General features: G+C 40.8%; 1 protein-coding gene across 1 annotated transcript; it reads right to left on the reverse strand.

Annotated features, from left to right (window-relative positions):
* Nucleotides 1–10,266: 10,266 nt before the first annotated feature.
* LOC143599801 (FCS-Like Zinc finger 8-like) lies at nucleotides 10,267–11,692 on the reverse strand. Its single transcript, XM_077077673.1, has 2 exons — nucleotides 10,969–11,692; nucleotides 10,267–10,671 (listed from the first exon to the last, which is right to left on the reverse strand). The coding sequence occupies exons 1-2, from the start codon at nucleotides 11,673–11,675 to the stop codon at nucleotides 10,596–10,598; spliced, it is 783 nt and encodes a 260-aa protein (XP_076933788.1). The 5' UTR covers nucleotides 11,676–11,692; the 3' UTR covers nucleotides 10,267–10,595.
* Between the last annotated feature and the right edge of the window lie 1,156 nt (nucleotides 11,693–12,848).

The raw sequence follows: 12,848 nt of genomic DNA on the forward strand, positions 1-12,848 counted from the left end.
AGCGCGCGAGTACGCGACGCGCTTCCATGAACTAAGCCTGCTTGTCCCTCATCTTGTTACCCCTTCCCGCCGAGCCATAGAGAAATTCCTTGGGGGTCTCCCCATGGAAATTCAAGATTCTGTATGGGCCAGAAATCCAGCAACCCTCTCTGACGCCATCGAGTTGGCCGCTGTGCTCAGCGACAACCATGTCAGAGCAGGAACCCTGTTCCTGCGGGGAACTGAGAAGACCAAACCCACCAAAACTGTCCCTGAACCCGCAGAAACCAAGCCAGAACCCTCAAACCGTAACAACCTCAAGCGCAGGCGCAAAGCCTATGCGCTTACCAACCCGCCCATTGTCCAGCAACCCACCTACCAACCTCCAGTTTACGCGCCTAACCCACTGTCAACCTACCCAACGCCTCCTGTAGTCCATAACTATGCCTTAACCAATCCGGCACTCCCTGCCCCGCCAACTAAGAAACCTTACACAGGAAACCACCCCTTTTGCCCAACTTGTAGACTCCACCACCCACCTCAAGTCCCATGTCGACTTTGTAACCGATGTGGCCGCGCTGGTCACCTTGCAGAAAACTGTAGAGTTCTTCCCGCCAATCCAATTGCGCCAACACCACCAGTCTACCCGCAGAACCCACAACCAACCTACCAAAACCCACGACCCAGATCGTGCTTTAACTGCGGTGATCCCAGTCATTTCCGGAACGCGTGCCCGAGACTACAAGTTCAGATTACGCAAGCGAATCCGGTGAACCAGATTTCGAATCAAGTGACGCGCGGCCGAGCTTTTAACATAACCGCGCACCAAGCGCAAGCGAATAATGACGTAGTTAATGGTACATTTTTGCTTAACGGATTTTATGCTTCTGTACTTTTTGATACTAGAGCCGATCGAAGTTTTATTTCTCGCGCGTTTGAGCAGAAGCTTGCGCGACCGCGCAGCGATTTAAAAGAAAATTTTTCAGTTGAATTGGCTAATGGTGAAACTGTTTTAATTAGCTCCGTGATTAAAAATTGCACGCTTAACCTTAACGAAAACGATTTTCTGATCGACCTCATCCCCATGCCTCTTGGAAGCTTTGATGTTATTATTGGTATGGACAGGCTCTCGAAGAATCGCGCCGAAGTTATTTGCGCCAAGAAGTTGATTCGCATTCCTCGAGAAAATGGTGATCTTCACATCTATGGCGAGAAACCCTCCAGTGGTCTTAAGCTTATGTCTTGCGCCGAAGCCCAAAGACTCATGCGGAAGAAGTGTATTGCATTCTTAGCCCATGTGGTTAAACCCGATGAAGGAAAGAAGAAGCTTCGCGATATCCCTGTTGTGCGTGATTTCCCTGAAGTTTTTCCTGATGATCTTCCTGGTATCCCTCCCGCTCGTGAAGTCGAGTTCCGTATTGATCTTGTCCATGTTGCTTCCCCCGTAGCTAAATCTCCTTACCGTCTTGCGCCCGCTGAGATGCAAGAATTGGCAAGTCAACTTCAAGAGTTGACCGCTAAAGGATTCATTCGCCCTAGCTCTTCGCCCTGGGGTGCTCCGGTGTTGTTCGTTAAAAAGAAAGATGGTACGTTTCGCATGTGTATCGATTACCGCGAGTTGAACAAACTCACCATTAAGAACCGGTATCCCTTACCGCGTATTGACGACCTCTTTGATCAACTCCAAGGTGCCTCTTGTTTCTCCAAGATTGATCTCCGCTCTGGCTATCACCAGTTGCGCATCCGCGATGAAGATGTTCCGAAGACTGCTTTTCGAACTCGTTATGGCCACTTTGAATTCTTGGTCATGTCCTTCGGTTTAACCAACGCACCCGCCGTTTTCATGGATCTAATGAATCGGGTGTGTAGGCCCTTCTTGGATAAATTCGTGATTGTGTTTATCGATGACGTTCTGATTTATTCTAAGACCAAGGCCGAGCATGAGCAACATCTTCGGTTGGTGTTGCAAAAGCTTAGAGCCGAGCAGCTCTTTGCCAAGCTCTCCAAGTGTGAATTTTGGTCGGATGAAGTACAGTTTCTTGGCCATGTTGTAAACAAGATGGGTATTCATGTCGACCCATCCAAGATAGAAGCAATCAAGAACTGGATTACGCCATCCACTCCTACCGAGATCCGTTCCTTTCTGGGCTTAGCTGGTTACTACCGGCGATTTATTTCGAACTTCTCAAAGATCGCTTTGCCTTTAACAGCTCTAACGCACAAAGGTAAACCGTATATTTGGGGCTCGAAGCAAGAAGAAGCCTTTCTGACGCTCAAGCGTTTGTTGTGTGAAGCTCCTGTTCTTGCGCTACCTGAGGGTAATGAAGATTTTGTCGTGTATTGCGATGCATCCAACCAAGGTCTCGGTTGTGTTCTTATGCAACGAGGCAAGGTTATCGCTTACGCATCAAGGCAACTCAAGGTTCATGAAAAGAATTATACAACTCACGACCTCGAACTAGGCGCAGTTGTATTCGCCTTGAAGATCTGGAGACACTACCTTTATGGTACTAAGTGTATCCTCTACACCGACCATAAAAGCCTTCAGCATATCTTTGATCAAAAGGAACTCAACATGAGGCAACGCCGATGGAACGAACTCATCAGCGATTATGATTGTGAGATCCGGTATCATCCTGGTAAGGCTAATGTGGTAGCTGATGCGCTCAGCCGAAAACCCAGCCAGCTTAACTGTATTTTGCCGCGCACGCTGCTTCACTTTGCGCCGATTCAGAGCAATCTTGAATCACGCATTCGTGACGCGCAGCGCGCATCCATCAGTAATGATAACCTTCGCGCCGAGTTAGCGTGTGGCGCGGAAGCGCATTTTGTCCCTAATCTGAGTGGAATTCTCTGCTATCTCAATCGCATCTGGATTCCCTTTGATGAGAATCTTCGCGCTGATATCCTGTGTGAAGCGCACAAATCTCGGTATTCCGTTCATCCTGGTGCTGACAAAATGTACAAAGATTTGCGCATTACTTATTGGTGGCCCGGTATGAAAAAGGATATTGCTGTGTTCGTAGCTAAATGCCTGACTTGTTCTAAGGTAAAAGCTGAACATCAACACCCATCTGGTTTGCTCGAACAACCAGAAATTCCTACGTGGAAATGGGAAGGTATAGCGATGGACTTTATTACCAAGTTACCTTTGACAGCAAGCAAACATGATAGCATTTGGGTAATAGTGGATCGTTTGACTAAGTCTGCTCACTTTCTGCCCATTCGTGAAAACTACCGTGTTGAGCAACTCGCGCAGCTTTATGTCAAGGAAATTGTCTGCCGCCATGGTACTCCTTTGAGCATCATATCCGATCGCGATGGCCGTTTTATATCTCGCTTTTGGAAATCTCTCCATTCTGCGCTAGGAACTCGCTTGGACATGAGTACGGCATATCATCCTCAGACTGACGGACAGTCTGAGCGAACTATTCAAACTCTTGAGGATATGCTCCGATCTTGTGTTCTTGATTTTGGAGGTAATTGGGATTCACACCTGCCTTTGATCGAGTTCTCTTATAATAACAGCTATCATTCCAGTATTGGTATGGCCCCATTTGAAGCACTTTACGGTCGTAAGTGCCGCTCCCCGATTTGTTGGAGCGAAGTGGGTGAGGCTCAAATCACAGGACCCGAACTTGTTCAAGAGACAACCGATAAAATCGCCAAGATCCGTGATCATCTGCTGACTGCCAGAAGCCGACAGAAGAGTTACGCAGATCGTAGGCGAAAGCCTCTCGAATTTCAAGTTGGTGATCTTGTTCTCCTCAAAGTGTCGCCCTGGAAGGGTGTTGTCCGCTTTGGGAAGAAAGGTAAGCTTGCACCTCGATATGTTGGACCATTTAAGATTCTCGCGCGTGTGGGAAAAGTTGCCTACAGACTTGACCTGCCGCCCGCGCTCAGTAATGTGCATCCAACGTTCCATGTATCCAATCTCAAGAAGTGTTTAGCCGACGAGAACCTTCACATTCCACTTGATGAAGTTCAAATTGATGAATCTATGCATTTCGTTGAGAAGCCTGTTGAGATTATGGATCGCGAGGTAAAGCAAACCAAGCGCAGTCGTATCCCTATCGTGAAAATTCGCTGGGAGTCCAAGCGCGGAGCCGAGTTTACATGGGAAAGGGAAGATCAAATGAAGATCAAGTACCCGCACCTGTTCTCTGCGCAACCTACTTCGAGATAAATTTCGGGACGAAATTTCTTAAAGTAGGGGAGACTGTGACATCTGCCCGGATCCGACCCGACCCAGGTACCCGTTTCTCCGATCCGATCTCTTTCTTTTATGATTTAATATTTATTTATACTTATACTTTATTTTTAATAATAATAATATATTTTCCTTCCCGCCTCTTCCTCTCTTTTCCTCTCCGCCGTCCCGTCCCTCTTCTTCTCTCTTTCCGCCTTCTTTTCCCTCTTATTGCCGTCCCGCCTCTTTCTCTCTCTTGTCGTCGTTCCGCCCTTACGCCTTGAACCTCCTTTTCTCTTAACTCTTTGCTTGTCCTTTGGTTCTTCCCGCCTAAGGATGTCTGCGCAGCTCCACGCGCCAGACTCCTTACAAGGAAGCCTGCGCGAAGACCAGTTGTTCCTGCGATACGCGAGGCGAACTGTTCTCGCAGCGCGCTAAGAATTGTAGTTCTTCCCGCAGCGCGCTAAAAACGGTAGTTCTTCCCGCGACGCGCTAAGAATTGTAGTTCTTCCCGCAGCGCGCTAAGAACGGTAGTTCTTCCCGCGACGCGCTAAGAATTGTAGTTCTTCTCGCAGCGCACTAAGAATGGTAGTTCTTCCCGCGACGCGCTAAGGATTCTAGTTCTTCCCGCGGCGCGCTGTGGACTGTTCTGTCTGCCTTCGCCCTCGCGCGTGCGCTCGAGCCTTCTCGCGCTAAACCCTTTGAGTTTTCTTCTGTTTAATCTAGCCGTTTACTTTTGTGTTGTCTTATCTCCTGTGTTGTTGACCTGACCTATCTTATGTCTAAAAAGTTACTTTCGGCGCAGCATGCGCACCAACCCCATTGGTTGACAGAAAAAGTGACTGACATTATCTTTTGAGATCTGCTTTTTCCATGCTTGACCAGTACCTTTATCTGACCCGCCCATGCTTTTACTGTTCCCTGTCAGCTTTTCCCTTGTCCCCTGCAGCTGCCATATCTTTTGATATCTTTTGCTTTTGGAATCTTTTGCTTTTTGGAGATCTTTTCCCCTTTTCTAGGGATTGTGTTCCCTAGGGTTTCCCTATAAATAATAATGTTATTTTCTTAACACATCACACTTAATTTAACCTCCTCCTTGCTCTCTCTGCCGCCTCCCTCTCTGCCTCCGTCTTCCTCCCTGTTCTGCCCTGCTTTTCCGGTAATATATATTATATATAATAATTTACTTATTAATTATGCTAACTTATAATCAAGACTTAAAACCAATCATTAAAACAATAATCTTATTTATAGGTTAACTTGTGCTTGTTTAAAGTTGGTTCTTGCTTTATCTTACACCGCATCGTTTATCAAGTGAGTAATCTCGTACCTAATCCCTTTTTATTTTAATGTTTTGGGATGTTCATGTGTTCGTAGAAACTTAGAGTCTTAAACTTGTTTATGAACTTTAGTCGCACAATATCCCATGTGTTGAGGACGTAGACTTGGCTGTTTATTTGTATGTGTGGATCATTAACCGTCTTGTCGGTCTATTCCGCAGTTCTCATGGTACCATTAGATGAACACGGGAGAACAATCGTTTATGATTTTCTCTTTTGTTTACACTTGCACAGTCTTTCTTGTTTGTGAGCTCAATTGTGAGCACTGGCAGTCTATGAATCTTAGAGTTGGTCCCGATCGGATTACACCCTTGTTGAAAACCAGACATACACATGTTGCGCGCAGATTTATTGTTATCTATGTATTGTATTAAACTTGATTTCTCACCAACACGCAAGTGTTTGACGTTTTATTTTAACACATGTTCAGGTTTGCTGTAGCTACATTTGGAGCTTGTGGACACGTAGGACGTTTTTACTTTTGGACCTAGATTTAAAATGTATCAAGACAAGTTATTATTGCTCGAATATTTTGTCTTATAATATATTGATTTATGTTATCTTGTGTTTACGTTGCGCGTGCGCGAATGAATATATTTATTAAATATTGACACCCAATAGTGTCACGAGTAATGAAACAATATGTGGCGCCCCGATGTATAATCCGCCTTTGGTCGGGGTGTTACAACCGGGTTCATTAAGGGTTTGGCAAAGAAGAGAGCTACTAATGCTGTTGATTTGATGCGTCTTCTCCCAAAACTTGGCGACCCGCAGAGTGAGTTACTTTTGCTTCGATCATGTATGAGTATTGCTAAACTTTTCTTCGGTTTGAGAACATGCCAACCTGTACACATGATGGAGGCAGCGGTGTTTTTTGACAAGAGATTGCGTGAGGCGATCGAGGACATTGTAGTTTGTGGAGGTCCTTTCTTTGGAGACCTCCAATGGCGACTTGCTTCCTTACCCATTAAGAATGGGGGTTTGGGGTTGTATTCGGCAGTAGAGGCTTCCTCTTATGCGTTTGTGGCCTCGAGAGCCCAATCGTGGGTGCTTCAGGATCACATTTTGCGAGACAGTGGTATATGTGGGATGGATTCTGATTATTCTTGTGCTCTGGCTTGTCTTCGTGATATGATTCCAAGCTTCGATTTTAGCAGTTTCTCTAACAAAGAGACCGCCCCCTCTAAAGCCCAGCATGCATTGGCGAGCACTCTTTTTAGTAAAATTGTTCACGATATGGAGTCACACTTTAACATGACAAGCAGACAAAAAGCCATTTTTGAGTGTCTACAAGCACCACATGCTCAAGATTTTCTTCTTGCTATCCCTATAGATGGGTTAGGCCAGCATATGTCTCCAGTGGAGTATCGTAGTATCCTTAAGTATCGCCTTATGATTCCTCTATTTCCGGTTGATGAGATATGTCCTGTTTGTCGTAAAGCGTGTTTAGACTCATATGGGGAGCACGCGGTGCACTGTAAAGAGCTCCCGGGGTTCAAGTACCGACACGATCTGGTTAGGGATGTGCTCTTTGATATATTCGGGCGAGCTGGAATTTCTGTTAAGAAAGAAGCACCTGTGAATTTCCTGACTGACTCGTCGGAGGGAAGATCATCTCTTCGACCGACTGACATTTTGGTGTTTGGATGGATAGGAGGGAAACACGTGTGTGTGGATTTAACAGGGGTTTCTCCTTTGGTGGGCTTAGGGAGTAGTGGTTTCGCGGTCGGTCAAGCCGCATTAAAAGCTGCTTTAGGTAAGGTGGCAAAACATGAAAAGGCGTGTCTTGACAACCAACATGTATTTATTCATTTTGCTTTTGACACTTTTGGTTTCCTCACGCCTGAAGCTGTGGAGCTACTTACCCGTGTTCAGCGGGTCATGCATAGTAATGTTATGACTCCAAGATCAGCAAATATAGTTTTTAAAAGATTGGGTTTTGCGATTCAAAAAGGGGTAGCGGCGCAACTTGTTGCCCGCTTGCCTTCTGTTTCGATGTAATCCAATAAACAATTTATAATAATCATTGAGTGTTTATATTGTTATTGGGTCTGGATCAAATATTTAGGTTACAATATCTATGTAATTTATAAAAGTATGCATATTTTCATTTATCTTTGATTTACATGGAAACTTGGCAGCTCTGGGCAAACTACTGATTCAATATAATGTGGGTACAAGACCTTGTAAGGTCTAGCGTACCTATGACCTAGGGTGCCAATGCCATTTTCTCCTTGCCAACTCCCACGCGTCTAGTCATTTTATCTAAAACCTCTAGTGATGACAGATGATGTTAGTATGTTACCTTAGGTGAGGATTACCTTAGTTGCGGGCACACAACACCTTTTGTGAGGACAAGGGATGCTATCCTAGCCTCTTAGGTGAGGATAGGCAATGTTACCCTTAGTGTGGTTAACCTTGATAAACTTAAGTGGTTTTATTTTATCTCATATAAGCTTTAGGTAAAACTACCCATGGTGAGGTACTTCGGTAAGGTAACCTTAGGTGAGGTAAACTTAAGCAGCTGGCTAAGCTTTGTGTATGATAGTAAAGGTACGCCAAAAAGTTTAAATTACAAAAATTGGTTGTTTTACGTATTGATAAATATTAAAATTTGATGCATTAGTATAAGAAATATAAGTTACTACTATAAATATTTTTTTAATACGTTCGGATAAAATAATTGCATTGATGATAACAGCGACTTCATTTTTATAAAACAAAATAATAATAATAATAATAATAATAAGCCTTGATTTTTTTTATAACAACTAGTATTTGTTATATGATGTACACAACAATTATTTTTTTAATTTTGATAGTGGCACTTCACTCACACTAATAATTTAATAATAAAAGAAAACAATAAAATAGTGGGCGTTAGCATGTGATTATCACGTGACCGTGGAAATAGACATTTCAATTTTCCCATTTTACATATACAAACAAAGAAAGATATTTTTTTAATAAAAGTATTTGCACATAATGTAGCAAGTATTAGGAATTCTTAATAAACACCAGTAAATAATATCTTGTTTTACCTGATATAAATATACGTATATATAAAATATGCGTGTATTTTTTATAAGTACTTGTATTTGTATTCTTTTAATCGGTTTATTAGAATCAGTCCCAACTCAAACTGAACTTTATGAATCGTAATCTGAATTATCAATTTAATTCGAATAACCCCAAATTAAATCAAGAGAAAACCCTAATTTAACCATGGTAGAGTTAAATTCAAGAGGAAGATGGTTCCCTCTCTTAACTTTAGTAAAAATATGAACACTTTTATTCTTTTCCAAATAATGCCATGTGTATATGTAATTGTTATCAGCCCCTTTAAAAATAAGTTGTTGAATTATATCAATGTTAACTCCTTCATAAATACACTTGTTAGTTGTCACATTCTTAAGAAAACTGATAACACCAATACTAGTATGACTTGGTACATGAAAGATGCCTCATACCTCAGAAAAGTGTGTTTAATTTAATACAAATCAACTTTAGCCTATCCTTTTTTAATTCTACTTCTGTAATATTTTATAATCATTTCAATCTAAAGAGGGATCATGCCAAATTTTGAAAGAAAGTCAGAAAAGAGATGAGATTTGGGAAAATAATGAAGGTGAAGTCTAAATTTTTTGTAATCTTGGAGCAAAAGTTCAGATTTTTTTTAAACTTTTTTTTTTCAAAAACCGTATTTAGAGACTGTTTTTTATGTTTCCTACCTTTCAAGTCCATATTTTCAAATTCTTAAAAAAATATATTTTTGACAATTATACTCCTGAACCACCACCACCTTGAACCATCACCATCACCATCACCGACGCCGTTGGCCCCACCCCATCACCACCACCGTCACTACCACCATAGCCGCCTCCACCGCCGCTGCACCCATCACCGCCGTCGCCCCCACCCCAGCACCACCACCGCCACACCTCCTTTATCAAAACTCCGATAAAGATGAGGTTCACTGGTTATACATGAGCCGTTACGGCAGTGAACCACTGCCGTAACCATACCTCCTTTATCGAAACTCCGGAAAAGTCATGGGAGGTTCACTGGTTATACTCCGGAAAACAATAACCGTTCGCCACCATCATCTTTACCGGAGAGCCGTTACGACAGTGAAAACAATAAGGTTGAATGCTCGGAAGTTGAGAACGGTTGTGAGCTTACGGCGGGGGTGAGGAGGATGAGGACGGAGAAAGAAAGGAGGTGTGGTGACACCATTGTTTTTCGATGAGTGATGGGTGGTGACGGATGGTGGTGGCGGACGGTGGGTGGGTGGTGGTGGTGGTGGTTTAAGGTGGTGATGGTGGTTCAAATGTATAATTGTCAAAAATATATTTTTTCAAGAATTTGAAAATATGGACTTGAAAGATACATAAAAAAACAGTCTCTCAAGACGGCTTTTGGAAAAAAATTTTTTGAAACAATATGAACTTTTGTTCTAAGATTACACAAAATTTGGACTTTATCTTCATTATTTTCCCAAATCTCGTCTCCTACCTGACTTTCTTTCAAAATTTGGCATGCTCCTTCTTTATTTTTATCTTTTCCCAACACTTCTTGACAGTTCAAATTCTAAAAAAACTTAAAGAAAAAATAACTATTTTGAAAATTCTCTCTTAAAAAAGTGCAATTTTTGGAAATTTTCCTAAAAAAATAAATAAGTGTTTGTTTGGAATAATATTTATGAATAAATGGGACCTGTTGTCATGTAAAAGGTAAAGTAAAGACAAAAGCATCAAGAGCAATCATTTCAAAGAAAGCCATACTAACATCATAGGGACACCTTTTATTTATGTAATTTATTTTTTCATTTTTTACAATATATGTCTCTCTCTCTCCCTCATCTCTCAATACAACAGATGATATTGGAATTGGTAAAAAGAAAACGAAAAAAATAAATAACAAAAAAAAATGTAACAAAGGAAAAACCAAAATCATCACCTACTTCTAAGTTCTAACACTACATCATACAACCAAACAAAATCCCAAAAATTTTTTATTTAACCTTAAGAGTTGAAAACCCCACTCTGGTCTTGGTCAAACCAATTTTGAGGGACAAAATAGTCATTTCATTTCATGTTCATCAATCCATCCAAAAACATTTCTTGGCACCGGCATTCCTCACTACAAAATGCTTTCTCACCCCTGCAAACATGCAATAATGTTTTATTCACATAACATAAACATAAATAAGCTTAAATATCAAGAATCCATAAAGATCAAAATTTTATTATGGGGTGCTTAGGATATTTTTTTTAACTCCTTACGACTTATAACTTTATGAAAAGTTAAAAAAAGATGTTTGAGATTACCTATTATATAAAACGATAAGATGATAAATTAGAAAATTGTAATTTATTAAAGAGGTAAAAATATAAGGAATCCGAAACACCCCGTAATCAAAAATAAAAATTAAAATCATGGTATTATTAAGTTATTAACCTGTACATAAAAATATCATCTCCATCGCCAAGACTCTTCTTACAAGTCTGACAAATGCTCACAAAACTATCCAAACCTGGTGACCCGACCCGAATACCACAGCAGCTATTCACAACACAATTATCATAAATATGGGTCGTCTTCGGGTTAGGCCCATGAGAGATCACACGAGTATACTCTTCAGAGCTCTCCATCTCCTTCAAAGACAACGGCCCAGTAAACAATCCGGGCGACCCGAACCCGGTCGGAGTCGGGTTACCCGAAAACTGAGAATTCTGGGTCTTGATCCCAAAATCCCCGTTTTCAAACGGGTCAGATGGGATTTGGATCTTTAACCGTGACCCGAATAATATCTTCCGGGTTGGAGTACTTGGCTTATTACAAATATTGCCATTAGGGTTTTCTTGAACAAGAATCAATGCAATCCCTGAAGAGTCAAGATAACCCGGGTTGCGTTGACTTTGGTCAACGGCCTTCATGGGTTTTTCCGGGTTTCGGGTAAATCGAAATGGGTTGGCGCCAAAACTGCTGATTTGTTTGTGGGTGTCGAGAATTGAAGTGGGTGAGAGGTTAAAGAATCTTGGAGAGCCAAGAAATGATGAAATGGATCGGGTCGGGTTGGATGTCGTCCGGGTTGAAGGTTGGTGTTGGTGATCTGGCATGATTGGTGATTGCTTGGTTACAGCTCTTGATCTGTTCCTCAGCATCTTAAGTTCAGATCTATGTTGACGATATTATTTTTGAGTCGACGAGTGATGAAAAAAAAGTTTAAAATGAGTTTGATAAAAAAAAAATCAAGAAAAACAAGAAGTTATTCGGATTAAAACCCAAGTGTTGGTAACGAAATTAATATTAGATTTTCTAAGGTTCAATCTTCCCATTTGATTTGTGCTAGCATGAAACTAAGGAAAAAAAGAAAAAAGAGGGTTTTTTTTTCATTTGGTTGTGATGTTTGGGTGCTTTTAAAAACAGGATAAGCAAGAGAGAGAGAGAGAGAGAGAGAGGAAAATTATTTTTTAATTAATTTTTAATATTTATGATCAATGAATGCTATTAAAATGTGTACTGGTTTTTAAATTTAATCTAAATCCTTTTCAGGGTAAAACGACAAACAACTTCATAGAGGGGACTGTGTACTTGCAAAAACTAACTTTTATTGTTGTAAATAAAGTTGATTAAATCATAAGAGGATTCTTATTCAACTCCTTATTCTATATGAGTGGTGTTTTTATAATTTTTAAAATGATTTACGGTATTGTGAGTGAATAGTTTTTATATTTCAGAAAAGTATTGATTTTTCTGTATATTTGAGAAGTTACTGTTCACCCCCAATAATTTTTTAATATATTTTGAAAGTGGTTATGAGTGAATGAAAGAGAAAAAGTAATGATAAAAGATATAAAAAGTATTATTTAATTGAAATAGAGAGAGAGAAAATGTAGTGAGTTTTAGTGTAATTTTTGGTTTAGGGATAGAAGATGGGATAGGAATGCTCTAAGTTATTTATATCTTTTACTATGAAAAAAAAGAGACATTTTCTTAAAGGTCAACTAATCATTCAAATGAGTTCGTGGCTAAATTATTATACTAAGATATACTCATTTTTTTATATAGGAAAAACTCTCACCTAAAGTTAACCCTGTGAATATTCGTCCGATGGCACGATAGTGTTGTGAGATAAACTTCGTTTAGTTCAACGGTTAAACTAGTCAACGTCGCATTCTCGCCTAGTCTTCCATCATCATCTGGTGCCGTCAAAACTAAATGATGGGGCAAAAATCAACTATGTATCACATGAAACACCAAGCCTCTTTCTTACCACTCCACCACCAGCTTATTGACGAAAAAAATGTTGGATAATTGAGATAAATGGACTTATT

Source organism: Bidens hawaiensis, unplaced genomic scaffold, assembly GCF_021521415.1.
Source record: "Bidens hawaiensis isolate Kalapana, Puna unplaced genomic scaffold, B.hawaiensis_p1.1 tig00052906_1, whole genome shotgun sequence".
Classification (NCBI taxonomy): Eukaryota; Viridiplantae; Streptophyta; class Magnoliopsida; order Asterales; family Asteraceae; genus Bidens; species Bidens hawaiensis.